Source organism: Toxotes jaculatrix, chromosome 15 (assembly GCF_017976425.1).
Source record: "Toxotes jaculatrix isolate fToxJac2 chromosome 15, fToxJac2.pri, whole genome shotgun sequence".
NCBI classification, from domain to species: Eukaryota; Metazoa; Chordata; class Actinopteri; family Toxotidae; genus Toxotes; species Toxotes jaculatrix.
Genome location: NC_054408.1, coordinates 25894189 through 25908925, shown reverse-complemented (window position 1 = coordinate 25908925; position 14737 = coordinate 25894189). Strand labels below are relative to the sequence as shown.

The 14737-nt window shown below is 44.7% G+C and overlaps 1 protein-coding gene and 1 non-coding gene across 3 annotated transcripts; both read right to left on the bottom strand.

Moving 5' to 3' along the window:
- Positions 1-6956: 6956 nt before the first annotated feature.
- Positions 6957-7029, bottom strand: trnal-caa. Its single transcript has one exon. It is a non-coding gene; the product is annotated as a tRNA-Leu (tRNA).
- Positions 7030-7221: 192 nt separating this feature from the next.
- On the bottom strand, positions 7222-14611 carry mmadhcb (metabolism of cobalamin associated Db). Of its 2 annotated transcripts, none has more exons than XM_041056344.1 (8): positions 14470-14611; positions 14138-14245; positions 12284-12428; positions 11697-11914; positions 10599-10707; positions 10217-10347; positions 9022-9108; positions 7222-7580 (listed from the first exon to the last, which is right to left on the bottom strand). In XM_041056344.1, the coding sequence occupies exons 2-8, from the start codon at positions 14144-14146 to the stop codon at positions 7386-7388; spliced, it is 894 nt and encodes a 297-aa protein (XP_040912278.1). In that variant the 5' UTR covers positions 14147-14245; positions 14470-14611; the 3' UTR covers positions 7222-7385. The 2 variants fall into 2 exon arrangements, with proteins under 2 accessions (XP_040912278.1, XP_040912279.1); XM_041056345.1 differs by having other exon boundaries at positions 14425-14598.
- Between the last annotated feature and the right edge of the window lie 126 nt (positions 14612-14737).

The following is a 14737-nucleotide window of genomic DNA, read 5'->3' as shown; positions in this document are numbered from 1 at the left end:
AAGTTGTCATCAGTTTATTTACATAGCAGCATCATACAAAAGTGGAATGGGACAATGTAACCACTGTAGGCTGTTGTTGTGACTGTCAGGCAGAGAGTTTCTTTGACTGATTCAGAGCAGCCACAGCTCTGGGGGAAGAAGCTGTTCTTCAGTCTGGTTGTGTGGGTGCTAAGGGCTTTATATCGTCTGCCTGATGGCAGCAGTTCGAACAGGTGATGGCTAGGGTAGGGTCGTCACAAATGCTGGTCGCTTTCCTGAGGCACCTGGTGGTGTAGATCTCCTCCAGCATGGGAAATTGAATCCCAATTATCCGTTGTGCACTGGACAGAACACAGTGAAGAAAAACAATTAGTCAACTTACAGGTTATTTCTCAAGAGAACGTGTCATGTCAATCATCTGCTGCTTATCTGGGTCCAGACCCGCGGGGCCGACTGCCGCCCAGTCCACAATGCACTAAAGTCCTACAGCACCTCCCACAGGTGGTGGGCCCATGGGAGGAGGTCGACTCGTAGTGGGGCTCAGACCCACGAGATTGAGTTTCATGCTCTACCAACTGAGCTAATTGGGCAGCCTCAAGAGAACATGTTTTCACAAAATACAAAAACATTTGCTGCTTCCAACTTGACTCTGATTCTACTTTTCTGACTTTTATGTGCAGCCACTCAAACATACAATCAGCTCGTTCTGTTTATACCTGCATTGCACAGGTAATCCTGGGTCACAGCCCCCACCCTGTTGAGAATCAGAATGACTGTGGGAGGTGGAGGTGGGGGGTTACAGGGGGGCTGAGTTCAATAAGGAAACAGCTGTGGGGAAAAAGCTGTTCCTGAGTCTACTGGTTCTTGTGCGGAGGCTCCTTAAGTGCCTCCTGGAGGGCAGGAGGTTAAACAGACCATTTGCAGGGTGAGAGGAGTTCTTAAGAATGTTGCAAGCTCGTCGCAGGCAGCGATTCCTCTGGATATCCTCAATGGAGGGAAGTGGAGTCCCTGTTGTGCGTTGGGCAGTTCCTATGTAATGTGGGTCCCCAGGAATTTGAAGCTGGAGACACGTTCAACACGTTTCACCTTCCTGAAGTCCACAATAAGCTCCTTTGTCTTGCTGGTGTTCAGGAGCAAGTTATTGTTGCCGCACCACGTGGCCAGGTGCTGTACCTCCTCCCTGTAGGCAGTCTCCTCGTTGTTGCTGATGAGACCAATCACCGTGGTGTCATCTGCAAACTTGATAGTGGTGTTGGATCCATTTACAGGTCTGCAGTCATGGGTGAAGAGGGAGTAGAGGAATGGGCTCAGCACACAGCCCTGTGGTACGCCAGTGTTGAGTGTGGTGGTGTTGGAGCACATGTGGCCTGGCCTGACATGCTGAGGTCTGTTGGTCAGAAAGTCTGTAATCCAGTTACAGAGGGAGGTGTCGATGCCCAGCTCTCCAAGTTTAGTGGTCAACTTGGAGGGGATGATGGTGTTGAATGCCGAGCTGAAGTCGACAAACAGCATTCGGGCATAGGTGTTGTTGTTGTCCAGGTGTGTGAGTACAGAGTGCAGAGTTGTGCATACTGCATCTTCTGTGCTCCTATTGCAGCGATAGGCAAATTGTGGAGGGTCCAGTGTTGGTGGGAGGCAGTTTTTGAGGTGAGCCAGGACCAGTCGCTCAAAGCACTTCATAACTATAGGTGTGAGTGCTACAGGGCAGTAGTCGTTCAGGCTCGCTGGGGAGGAGTGTTTTGGCACTGGCACGATGGAGGTGGACTTGAAGCATGTTGGCACAGCCGCTTGGGTGAGGGACAGGTTGAAGATGTCCATGAAGACCCCTGCGAGCTGCTCCGCGCATGCCCTGAGCACGCGTCCAGGAATGCGGTCCGAGCAGCCTTGCGTGCGTTGATCCGGCTCAGTGCATTGTAGACGTCTGTGTAGGTGAACATGAGGGGCTGATGGTCTGCTGAGGGTGTTGTCTTGGTGGCCATCTCCTTGTTGTCTTTGTCAAAGTGAGCATAAAGTCATTTAGCTCATTGAGGAAGGAGACATCTTTAGCTGCCGGTGTGACGTTGCTGGGCTTGTAGTCACTGATGGCCTGGATGCCCTGCCACAAGTGTTCCTCCACCTTTAGCTTGTAGCAGTGCTTGGCCAATTTGATGGCCCTCTTCAGGTTAGCCCTGGATTCACTGTAGGCTTGTGCATCACCTGAAGGCGGTGTCCCGGGCCTTCAGCAGGAGCCGCACCTCCTTGTTCATCCATGGCTTCTGATTAGGGTATGTGGTGATCTGTTTCTGTGTTGTGATGCTGTCAATGGTGGTGTTGATATAATCCAGTACAGAGGAGGCGTAGATGTCAGTGTCCGTATGGGAGCCACAGGTGGCCTGAGAAGCAATGACAGCCTGTGACTAACAGTGTGCACAGAAATAGAGGAGAAACTGAAACTTAACTTTTATCTGGTAATGATATGATGTCCACGTATCAGGTGCAGCTGTGCTGTTTGATACAGTCCAATCCAACAGCTCTGCCATAAAGTCAACTGGTGCGGTGTCTGTAATGTTCAGTGGCTGTTGTCAGTTCACTTCTGTGTTCAGTCACCGAGCTTTCAGACAGCAATGTGTTGCACTGGACTGCATTATGTTCAGAGGTGTTCTTAATATTCTGACCACCTCATGTGTAGACTTTATGGCAGAACTGTTGTAATGAACTGCGTTTGACTGTCCAAGTGTACCTACTAAAGTGAGCACTGAGTGCAATTCTCATGAATGTACAGTACAGTGTATGAAATCCACTGTTCCAGCAGTGAGAAGCAGGCTGGCAGCTGTTTCAATTCAATTCAATTTTATTTATATAGCGCCTTCCACAATCAAAATAGTCTCAAAGTGCTTTACAGAGACCCAGAGTCTGACCCCAGAGCAAGCACTTAAGGCGACAGTGGCAAGAAAAAACAGGAAGAAACCTTTAGCAGAACCTGGCTCATATGGAGGACCCTCCTGCCAATGGCTGGGTGAAAGGAGGAAAAGGAGGAAGACAGGACAGCTGGGAATAGAGGAGAGGAGGAGAAGGACATGCAGCATATAAAACATGATACAAACAGGGTTGGAAGTGGACAATGTTAGAGGGCCAGCATTCAGATTCCAGAACAGTTAGTGGATACTGTGTGCTCAGCAGATTACAGTTATGATAGGAAACAGAGCACAGAAGCAAAAAGCTGTCATGATTGGTAATTATTTACATGAAAGTTGGCATAGAAAATTAATCCAAAATTATCTGTAGCAGAGTGGAACATTAAGCATAGTAATGTGTTAGAAATGGATAATTGTAGACAATAAACAGCGGCGGGTCAGTAGAGCCAGGACCACAGACAGAGAACATGCAGCTTCGGAGCCAGAGATACCTGCAGAAAGGTACAGAGAAAGAGAGACCAGAGAGAAACAAACACAGGACTATGGGAGAGAGAGGACACAGAGTTAATGACATGTAATAAAGGTTAATAAAAATGAGAGTGGGTCTGAGGAGAGGAAGAGAGAAGAGGTGTGCAGAAGATCATGGGAAGTCCCCCAGCAGCCTATGCCTATAGGAGCATAACTAAGGGATGGTTCAGTTGCCTGAGCCAGCTCTACTATGGGCTTTATCCTTAACTATAAGAGTGTCTATAGAAATAATTGTGACTAACTATAGGTTTAACTAAAACTGTAACTACAACTAATTATAAGCTTTGTCAAACAAAAAAATTAGAGAGGGTGTCTGCTTCTTGAACCCAAACTGGCAGTTGGTTCCACAGGAGAGGGGCCTGATAGCTAAAGGCTCGGCCTCCTATTCTACTTTTAGAGATTCTGGGAACCATAAGCAAACCTGCAATCAGTGGCCGTGTTTGGCACGGGCGAACCGGGCAGTCGCCCGGGGCGGCATCACAAGGGGGGAGGCCATAGGCTGTATAAAACAAGGGGCAGCACAACCACGTGAAAAAAAAAATCATCTGCGCCGCTAAGCGGTTTTCTATTATCTATCACAGGGGTTTTCAAAGTGTGGGATAGTGAGCCTCCCCTGAGAGAACTCAAAAGCATGCCACCCCCCCCCCTTTTAACATCTGTACGTTTTCAACACATTTTTTAAACACATTTTAACACCTGTATGTTTTTAACACATTTTTTAAACACATTTTAACACCTGTAGTAGCTTCGCCCATTAGTGCCGAACATATCTTTAGCAGCAGGGAAGAGCAATGTCTCACCAATGTTGTGGGCTTTCCCCGCCTTCGCAATGCGTAACGCTACGCGGTACGACGCTTCGGTTGCCTCCGTAGTCACAGTGCCAAATACCTCGATGACTTTCTTCTGTGACCGCAATTCATTAAGTTTCCGATCAAAAAACTCCTGCAGCTTGGTCGTTAAACTTTGGTGCTTGGTTTCAATATGACGCCGGAGTTTACATGATCGCATACTGTCGTTAGCTAGCACCTCTTTGCAGATAACACACTGTGGCAGCGGAGCATCGTCAGGACCAATACACGAAAAGCCAAACTTTAAATAATCAGGGTCATACTTCCTCCGTTTTCTGCTCGCCCCAGACCCCATTTTGCCCCTCGATGTTTACACTCTTTTTCTGTCTTTTCAGGTTTATTTTTTCTCTCACCGTGCCTCCCCTAAATCCCTCTGGCGCCCCCCAGGGGAGGCGCGCCTCACACTTTGAAAACCGCTGATCTATCATATTACTGTGTGGGGAATGAGCACATTGGCGCCCCCTGCAGCTTCAGGCGCCCCTGCTTGCTGAGAAGGTGCTGTGCTCAGAAGCTGAGTGAGAAGGGGAAAGAGGAGGGGGGCGCGGGGGACAGTTCACCTCTGGGTCTCTCCCAAATGGAACGGAAAAGGCGGCGGGGGAATCCACTGTATAGAGGAGCTTTTCAAAGGTGAAGTTGATCAAGTCGGACCTGAGGTCAACCATGTCTCAGGAACGGCTCGCTGGCCTTGCTGTCATCAGTACCAATCACTCAATAGGGGAGTAGATTACGTATGATGAAGGCCAGGAAGGTCAGGTTTTAGTTTTTGTTTGCTGTTCTTAGTGCAATAGTGTTATAATTAGATTTCTTTTAGCGTGTTTTCATTTGTGTGATGAAGGAACTGTGGTATTCAGAATATTTATTCTATATTTTATTAGTTATTATTATTTTTTTATTATTCTAAAATAATAAAATATATTGTTTTTATTTTATATCGCTATTCTCTGCTGTTATGTGTGATTGTGTATATTTTTGCCACTTTTATGTATATAGAGTATATTTATTTAATTTCTGATAACTTTAATTTCTAAATTGTTTTGGCAATGTTGGAGTTGGAGATTGTTACAATATAAATATTGTTATAGTGAAACATGGCTGTTTGTGGGTTAGGGAAAGGGTCGGGGGGTGTTAGGGTTAGGGCGCTCGGAGGGGGTCTCACCCAGGGAGTAATTCAATGTAGAACCGCCCCTACCTGCAATTTGAGAATGAAGCAATCTGTTGGGATAATATGGTACTATCAGCTCTTTGAAATATGAGGGATATATGAAGGAGCCTGGCGATTTTACAGGGAGCCAATGAAGAGAAGCTAATAGAGGAGTAATATGATCTCTCCTGCTAATTCCAGTCAGTACTCTCACTTTACAGTAGTTCAGCCTAGAAGTAACAAATGCATGGATTAGTTTTTCAGCATCACTCTGCGACAGAATGTTCCTAATATTAACAATATTGCGCAGGTGAAAGAAGATGGTCTGAATTCAGACAAAACTGAATTCTACCATCTAGAGAACATGGCAGCATTTGAATAGAGATCTGTGCAGATATAGGTGCTAATCAGATTTGAATCTTTTGAAAAATATAAAGTGATCCTTTGCACGTGTGGCCCCTAGCCCCTCAGGCTTCAACCCCTAATAACTGTTGGACACACCGGTGGGCCACTTCTACTGAACTTCCACATACTGAAAAGAGCACTGGCTCTGTCCTTCTTGAGGGTGTGTTTTTACTGTAGTTACCTCACCGATCCAGCAGAGGGCTCCCCTTGACCACAGAATGGTGCTGCTGGTTCTGCATCATTAAGGATGTCTCCCTATTGTATTATGTACAAATGCTGTACTTTCTGTAGTCTTAAACCTTTTCTTCAAGCTCTCTACTTCAAAAACTATATCACTACACCCCAGAATGGTGACCGTCATCACTTTGGGAATGTCGCTCATATGTTTTGTGTTTCTCTGTAAGCCCCTTTCCTTATTTACTGTACTCCCGCAAGTTTGATAACATCATAACTGTGTTTGACCATAATTACTTAAGTTTCAGCAGAATATCAGTTTAGTTTCCTGTACTTGGATCCTGTGATCAGTATTTATAAAAACACTTCAAGAAGTATTTATTTCTCCTTTCTTCTAAAAAAATTACTTGTTCTCCATAGTCTTGTTTTCCTTCAGTATACCCACATCAAGTAAGTATCAGCAGGAGCCAGTCGGTGTTTTACTGGGAACCTGATTCTTACAGAACAATGACACTGCAAACATGTTATTTGATTCAGTGGCAGCTAACGGCACACCAACTGCAAACCAAAAATAAGCTTGAGGCTGGTTTGAGACTTCCTTTACTAGTTTGATTTAAATGCCTCTCTAGATTCTAAAGGCACGGCAGCTGAAGGTTATTGCTGGCCATCCACCTGCTATCTAAACTTCCAACACTCCACTTCTGCTTTAGTCTTGTTTCTTGATATTTCTAACAATGTCAGTTTTAAGTTGGCATGTCATGTCATCATCTGCCGCTTAGCTGGGTCCAGGCCCAGGGGGCGAATGCCGCCCAGTCCACAATGCACCTCCCATGGGTGGTGAGCCCATGGGAGGGGCGACTGCCGCCCAGTCCACAATGCACCTCCCACGGGTGGTGAGCCCATGGGAGCGGCGACTGCCGCCCTGTCCACAATGCACTGAAGTCCTATGGCACCTCCCACGGGTGGTGAGCCCATGGGAGGTGGTGCCGCCCGGAGTGGGGTTCAAACCCACAACCGTGAGATATTGAGTCTCATGCTCTACCAACTGAGCTAACCGGGCGGCAAGTTGGCATGGTGTACATAGATTATATGTTCAGCCTTCCCCTGTTGATAATAGCATTAAACTTTCAGGACATGAAAAAAAATCAGATGATAGTTCAGACAACACAGTCAGATAAGTAGTAACAAACAGTGTGAGTGATGCTCAGAGGGACTTGAATCTAAAAGGTAAAAGTTACAGAAGTACTTTCAGTTTAGTCAAGAAATACTTTATTGTGATGACAGCAGCATTTCGCCCTGTGAGATCTCAATCTATAAATATAAATCAATCAGCTAATAATTATACATACAAGCTGCAAAGGTAAAAACACTGATGAGACACCAAACCATGGCAGCCCAGTGTCCCTGAGCTTGTATTCAGCTGCCCTGCAGCTTCTTCATGATAAAGCTGCTGGGTGGTGCGTTGGTGAATATTGTCCCCACAAAAATATGCGTCCCCCACAGAGTGTGTCGGATAACTCTGCAGCATCCCAGGTCCTCAATCTGGAAGCCCAGGTGACGGTACCTGTCATCCGTCTCAAACAGTGTGTCATTGGTGTATGAGCCAAAGAACTGGAGAGGAGCACACACACATTTATCATATAGTTATCTGACCACATCCAGCTCCTGAAAAACTGCAGTGCTACAGTTAAACAATTCTGTTCAGGACATTTCTGAATCCAGGTCATCGGCAGCGGTTCCACAAGAAGGCCTTCAGTTTTGGTTTACACATGATCTGAAGCAGCATCTTCCTTGGCTGCTGCATGCTGCAGGTTTTGCCATGTGCTATTGCACTTCAAGCTAAAATGATCTGAAATTTGTTTGCCATGATCTAATCAGATAAAAGCTGACCACAGAAATGGAGTGCACTGGCTTTTCTTCAGCATCATTTAAACACTCGTACCAAAACTGAACCTATTCTCAGCACTGACTCTGTTCCTATCCCATTAAGTCCAGCTCTGATTGCAATCAAAGTTAAATGGACATTTTAATATAATTCCTCATCATGAGGTCTCTGCACAGTACAGATCTGTAGCAGGGCTAAGCTGCTGTGGCATCTTAATGTGGCAGGGCTCTGTGTTTATGCTAACTCGCAAGTCAGGTTCAGGACAGTTTCTACATGAAAACAACTGACAACTTCTTCGCTTCTGTTAGTTTCCAACAGCTTACTGTGCTCTCTAAAAACTCTTTCTTGTCTTGTTACTGCTCCAAGACGTTTGTCAACAAACCACAATTATAAGCCATGTTTTCCTCTTTTTCCTTATACACAGCTGCTGGTCAGCTTCCCGCTGGCTATGACCATGGAAATGTAGCTCTAATCTCTGTGTTAGCCTTGGGGTGCATCGCAACCCTGAACCTTATTATTAGACACTGCCTGGAGAAGCAGTATGTGTGAAAGCTAATGTCTGAATCAGTTGAGCTGGACATTAAACAGACAGTACAAAGTCTGTGTAATGTCTGATCGAGCCTGTGTGTGAACAGAGCTGGTAAGTGTCCGGAAAAATCACGGCAAGTGAGTGGGGGTGTTGATGACATTTCTATCCCGCCTCTTTGAATGCTCTACCCAGGCGCCACCCGCAACCTAACAGAACATTTCAAGGTGTGAACACTTCTCACACAGACACACTGTCCAGTTGAGTGCCGCATGTATAAAAAGGGAAACTCGGGACAATGTCTGGAAAATCAGGTCCAGACATTGTCCAGAGTTCACACGTGTAAATGGCTTACCAATATTAGACTAATGTGGCTTAACACTACAGAGCAGTAAAAAAAACTGTCCCCAAGAGCAAATATACATCTGTTCTAGGACTCTGTAGGCATTCATGGCACCTCTAATACCAAACTGGATGTAGGGGACCTTTAGACCCTTCATCAACATGCCCTTTGTTGCAGAGTTGAGATAGAGGATACTGTCAGTCTAAAACAAATAAAACAAATATGATCTGTTCAACAGGTTGTGAATATAGGTGTTTCTCCCTCATAAACATGAGGGGTGGTGACAGTGGTATCTTACCGCCAAACCTGAGGACGGGTCGATAAAGTCAGCCCAGAATCCTTCTCTCTGCAGAGCATAGCAGATCTCTTTGGCTCCATCAACAAACTGCACAGTAAAAATGTAAAAATGACACACTGCAGACTGGTATTTTTCCACTCTCATTCAGAACCAAGTATCTGTATCACCTCTTGTTTTGTGAGTGGCATCCTGTTTTACTATCTCCATTGTGGAATACATCACTGGGTTTATCTTGGTTAACTTGCCTGACAAACCTTTGTTTCCCAGCAAAGGAGGGACCCTGACCACTATAACACATTTTTTTTAGTTGCATTACGTGAATACATTTCAGCCTTGTTTTTTTTTTTTTTTACGTCCCGAAGAAGATGGCAATACGGACTCTTCATTTTCATCGCAAGTGTCCATCTTTGAAGGTGACAGACAGGATTTTACAATGTTAAATTATCACAGCACTATTTCATCTTTTATCCCAAAGACCGTGAAAGCGTTCCAAAATAATTAATCTGTGTGTTTGGATGCCTGTGATTGGCTGATGTAGCACCTCGCTGGATGATGTCACAAGGCTGAGCCTGGTTCACATTCTTGCAAGGCGTTCCTGTGTGTCTTAGCTGGATTAACTGCAGTTACAGTTACTCAGTTATTCGACTTCCCAACAGCAGAGCTGAGCTATATGGCCAATATGTTTTTTTATACTGATCAATATCAATAATTATCCAAATATACATTTAATACTCAACTTCATCATGTTTACTGGAGCTGAAGGACACACCTAAAGGTGTTGAATGTAAACTGTACACATCGTTTACAAGGAAGCTCCACTGGTGAGCTTTTTCTCCACAGCCAAGATAGTGCTTTTTTTAGGCTCATGTCAGGCTCATGTGCAGCTAGATTAGAAGTCAGTAGTGGTGGCTAAATGCGTTTATGCGTTTATGCGTTTTCCCTGCAGTCTGTATAAAGCTGGGGCAGCGCCGGTCCAGTACAGGGAGTTTATACCCAGAGTCAGCCACTCTCTTTAGCATTTGAAACGTGTTTTCCCCACCATTTTAAGTGGCACCATGTCTTTCACAAAAAACAAAGAACTAAACTTAAACTTTAACCTTAAAACAAGACAGTATGAACAGTTGGATAGGGGAACCCATTGTTCTGCAGCAGCATCTGAACAAATAAGACAAACAAACTAAAGGCAGCTGCTCACCTTGCCAAGCATCTGCTCTCTCTCCTGTTCGACCTCAGCACACCATGACGTCATGTCGTTCCGGGTCTTTTGGGTAACTGTGACCACCATCATGCCAGAGGATGGAGCCTCAGGAAACATGGACTGGAAATCTGTTCGTCACATTATCAGGAGACACACACACATCAGACAAGAGCAGAGCTACACCCAGCTGCTGCTGCTCAAGCGGACACAAAAAAATTGCAAACCTTTGAATTATCAGACAGAGACATTGGCAATTTGACTAAAACTTTAACTGTAAAAACAGTTTTTGCCTGGTTCATAATAACTAGTTTAAATAAATAGAAAACAACTGTATGTTGTGTATGATGGTGGTGTGAAGAGTGCAGTGTCAGTGCTGTACCTTTCTGTAGTAGCTCAGGGCAGGACTGAATGGCACACTCCACACTGGAGTTGTCAAAGTAATGTTCAGCTTGACCGACACTCTGAGACGAGGCTGGGTCTTTTTTCTCCTAATACACACACACACACGCACGCACGCACACACACACACACACACACACACACACACACACACACACACAGAGAAAGACATCTGTCACACTACACTACAAATCACATTAACACATGGCTTTTTACATACAGCGTTTTAGCTGTACGTAAAGATTCACTTCCATTACTGGTGGTGGCCTACAATCTAGTGAAGACTTGAGACTTGAGATGACGTGTTTGGCCATTAACTACATGTTACAACTTGAATGTTCACCTGTTAGTCAGAGGATCAGATGAAAGTCATATAATACACGTAAAATGATATAAGGTAACACATTCCCGCAGGCGAGTGGTAACCATAGTTTGGCTGTGTACTAATCCCTGTTAGATGCTGTGCTACATGTTAGACCATGTAGATGCTGTGCTATTACATGGTCATGTAATATGACCATGTAGTGTAACTAATTAACTGTGTTGTGGTATAACTGCATTTTTATTATTATTATTGCATTTATACTATTATGCTCCGCTGGTCTTATGTGTTCTTTCATCTGAAGAATTCATGTCTGCTCTGAAGGGTGCCGTGCCAGAAAACATTAGAGAACCACTGCATACAACAAAAACCCATCTGCAGGAGCAGTCACAGTGTTTGTGTTTGTCTGAAAAGCTCTGTTCAACAATGTAATGTCAGCCTCATTATGGAAGTAGGACTTGCAGGCTTATGTAAGAACTGCTGACTTACTTCTTCCCTGGTTAAATTTGTTTCACCAGGGACTTCCATGTAACTGCTAACATGGTGTGAAGAGTATTGATTTTAGATCAGTGCTTAAACTGTGGACTGGAATGATGTTTGTGGTGTTTTAGTCCAATTATTAACAGAAGTGCTAACAGTCACAAATGAGTATTATTTCAGGCCGTGGTATGAAGCACAGAAGTGGGTTTTCTCTTTAATCTGAAAGACTTTTCCTGTTGTCAGAAAAAGCACACATGTTAACGGCATTACACTTACGAAGAAATCGCCAATGAACTGGGCCAGTACGAACTCGTGTCTCTCACTACTGGATGGTGTCGACAACACATCAGGGATCATCTTGTATGTCAGGTTCTTCTTCTGCTCCGCTAGTCCTTCTAGGTGACAGTCAAAACCCACATTACCAGGCAGCTGAAAGCGCTGGTCCTGGGGCCCGAAAGGCCCCATGCTCTCATCAGGCCACACTGTCCGCTGTCCTTTAAAGGGGAGGAAAGTCAGGAAAAGTAGGTGATGCGTGAAAATTCAGATCAGATTTTTAAAAAATATGGTAAAGTTTATCTCTTAGCAACCTGGTGCAAGTCGGGAAGAAATCAAAATTTCTAATTTATGAGGCATTAAAAAATAATTATTATTTCACACCTATATTTCAAGTGCATATTGCACATGTATGACAAGTCTACCCTGAATGAATTTGAATGATGTATATGTGTGATATGTAAGATGTATATGTATATATGTATGAAGCAAATACAAGATGGTCAGTCAGGAAAATGTTGTAAAATCTCTTGATTTGACATAGAATTACCCTAATGTAAAAATGTCCAAAAAAAACAGGTGTGCCATACCCATGTCAGAATGAGTGATGGCTGTGTGTGGCTCATCTGAGCCCGAGGATCCAGCAGCAGAGAAGGCTCTGGCTCCAGCTACGCGACGCACCAACACATGAAGTCCTGGGAGGTAAGAGACCAGCCTGGCTTTGCGGGACAGCACCTATACACAAACAAAACACACACAAAAACGTCAATGGTACCCTTTCTCTCACCCACATAATTTCCAGTTACATAGTGTTTACCAAGAGTGTGTGTAGAGCATTCACAATGGAAGAAAAACTCAGACCATAAAACAGCCTTGTGCTCAAAAGTCTAAATAGTGAAAACCAAGTTGTGCCAACATGCACAAATTAATTAAAGTGAAAATGAACGTGCCAACTAATCTATACATTTAATGGTAAATGAACACACTCTTTCACCATCCACACACACATTCAGTGGCCACTTTATTAGGAACACCACACTGACACTGGGTCATTCCTCCCTTTGCTCTCATGGACTCAGCAGATGTTGGAAACCGTCCTCTGAGCTTCTGCTCCACGTCAACATGATTCATCACATGATTCATCCTGTTCTACCACATCCCAAAGGTGTTCTACTGGATCCAGGTATGGAGACTGGGGGAGGTTCACTGAAGTTCACTGAACTCACTGTCATGTTCATGAAACCAGTTTGAGAAGACTTTAGCTTTGTGACATGGAGCATGAGCCTGCTGAAAGTAGCCATTAGAAGATGGTGAACTGTGGCCATGAAGGGATGAACATGGTCAGCAACAATACTCAGGCTGTGACATTCAGACCATGACTGATTGGTATTAAGGCCCAGAGTGAACCAAGAAAACATTCCCCACACCATCACACGATCACCATCACAGCCTGGACTGTTGATTCGATGTATTGTTCATTCTGTGAAGCTTCTCTGCTCAGCACGGTTGTACATAGTGGTTATCTGAGTTAGGGTAGGGTAGGCTCTGAGCCTGAGGATGGTCTTTCCGTCCTCAGAGCTGCTGCTTCACTAGATGCTTTTTGTTTTCTGGCTCCATTCTGAGTTTAACTCAGAGGCTGCTGTATGTGAAAACCACTGCCGCAATTGGATAACTGCACGAATAAGCAGGTGGACAGGTGTTCCTAATTCAAGTGGCCACTTTATTAGGTACACCTGGACAATAGAACGCAGTTAATTACAACAGCTGTGCCATAAATTCTACACAAGGTGATCTCTTAGGAACACCTCTGAATATAATGCAGTCTAGTAGAACACATCGCTGTCTGTGAGCTTAGTGACAGAACACAATAGGCAGCTGAAAGCGCTGGTCCTGGGGCCCAAAAGGCCCCATGCTCTCATCAGGCCACACTGTCCGCAGCCCTTTGAAGGGGAGGAAAGCCAGGAAAAGTAGGTGATGCATGAAAATTCAGATCAGATTTTTAAAAAATATTTTAAAGTTTTTCTCTTAGCAACTTGGTGCAAGTCGGGAAGAAATCAAAATTTCTAATTTATGAGGCATTAAAAAATAATTATTATTTCACACCTATATTTCAAGTGCATATTGCACATGTATGACAAGTATGAATGAATATGAATATGAATGATGTATATGTATGATATGTAAGATGTATATGTATATATGTATGAAGCAAATACAAGATGGTCAGTCAGGAAAATGTTGTAAAATCTCTTGATTTGACATGGATAATTAACAAACACTTTATGGCTGAGCTTTTGGATTGGACTGCATCAGACAGCACAGCTGGACCTGATAAGTGGACTCTGAGTGGACATACCGTTGGTCATCTCATGCACTCTTGTCATCCTCACCCAGACACACACAGTTATGTCCCTCACATATCTGCGCACACACACGTGACTTACACAGGCCATCCTGGTGTGTCTCTGTTTGCCTGCAGGGTCCAGTTATGTTTCTGTAAAAGTGGACGATGAAACCGTTTCCAAGCACATCTGCTCTGACACAGCCTCAACCTGGAGACAGACAGATAGGGAGAGAGATTTACAGACAGTCAGGCAGGGAAACGGACAAGAAGTTAGACATAGAGACAGAAAAAACAGACAGACAGGACAGGCAAGCAGGGACACCAAGAAAACACATGAAAGTTATGTAAGATATACAGGGAACTGATAACCCCCCAAACCACATGTACCGTAACGTTGGCTATGGCTGCAGACTCAGAGGAGCAGGGACCCACCTGGTGTCAGGAGGTTCACGCTGACCGACGGTGAGACGCAGACCTTCGTGACCCACCAATCCGTCGTACAGGTGTTTACACAGACCCAGCTCACTCACAGCTAACGTTAGCACAACAGCCGGGGCTCACCTTGAGTCCGCGCATGCTCTGTTATACTGGAGGCTCGTCTCTTTCCTGGCAGGTGGCAAACCACTTCAGCGCGCATTACCGCCCCCCGCTGGTGTGGAGGACAGAAGCGTTACTCTGAATCAAGGGGGGAGTTGTAGGT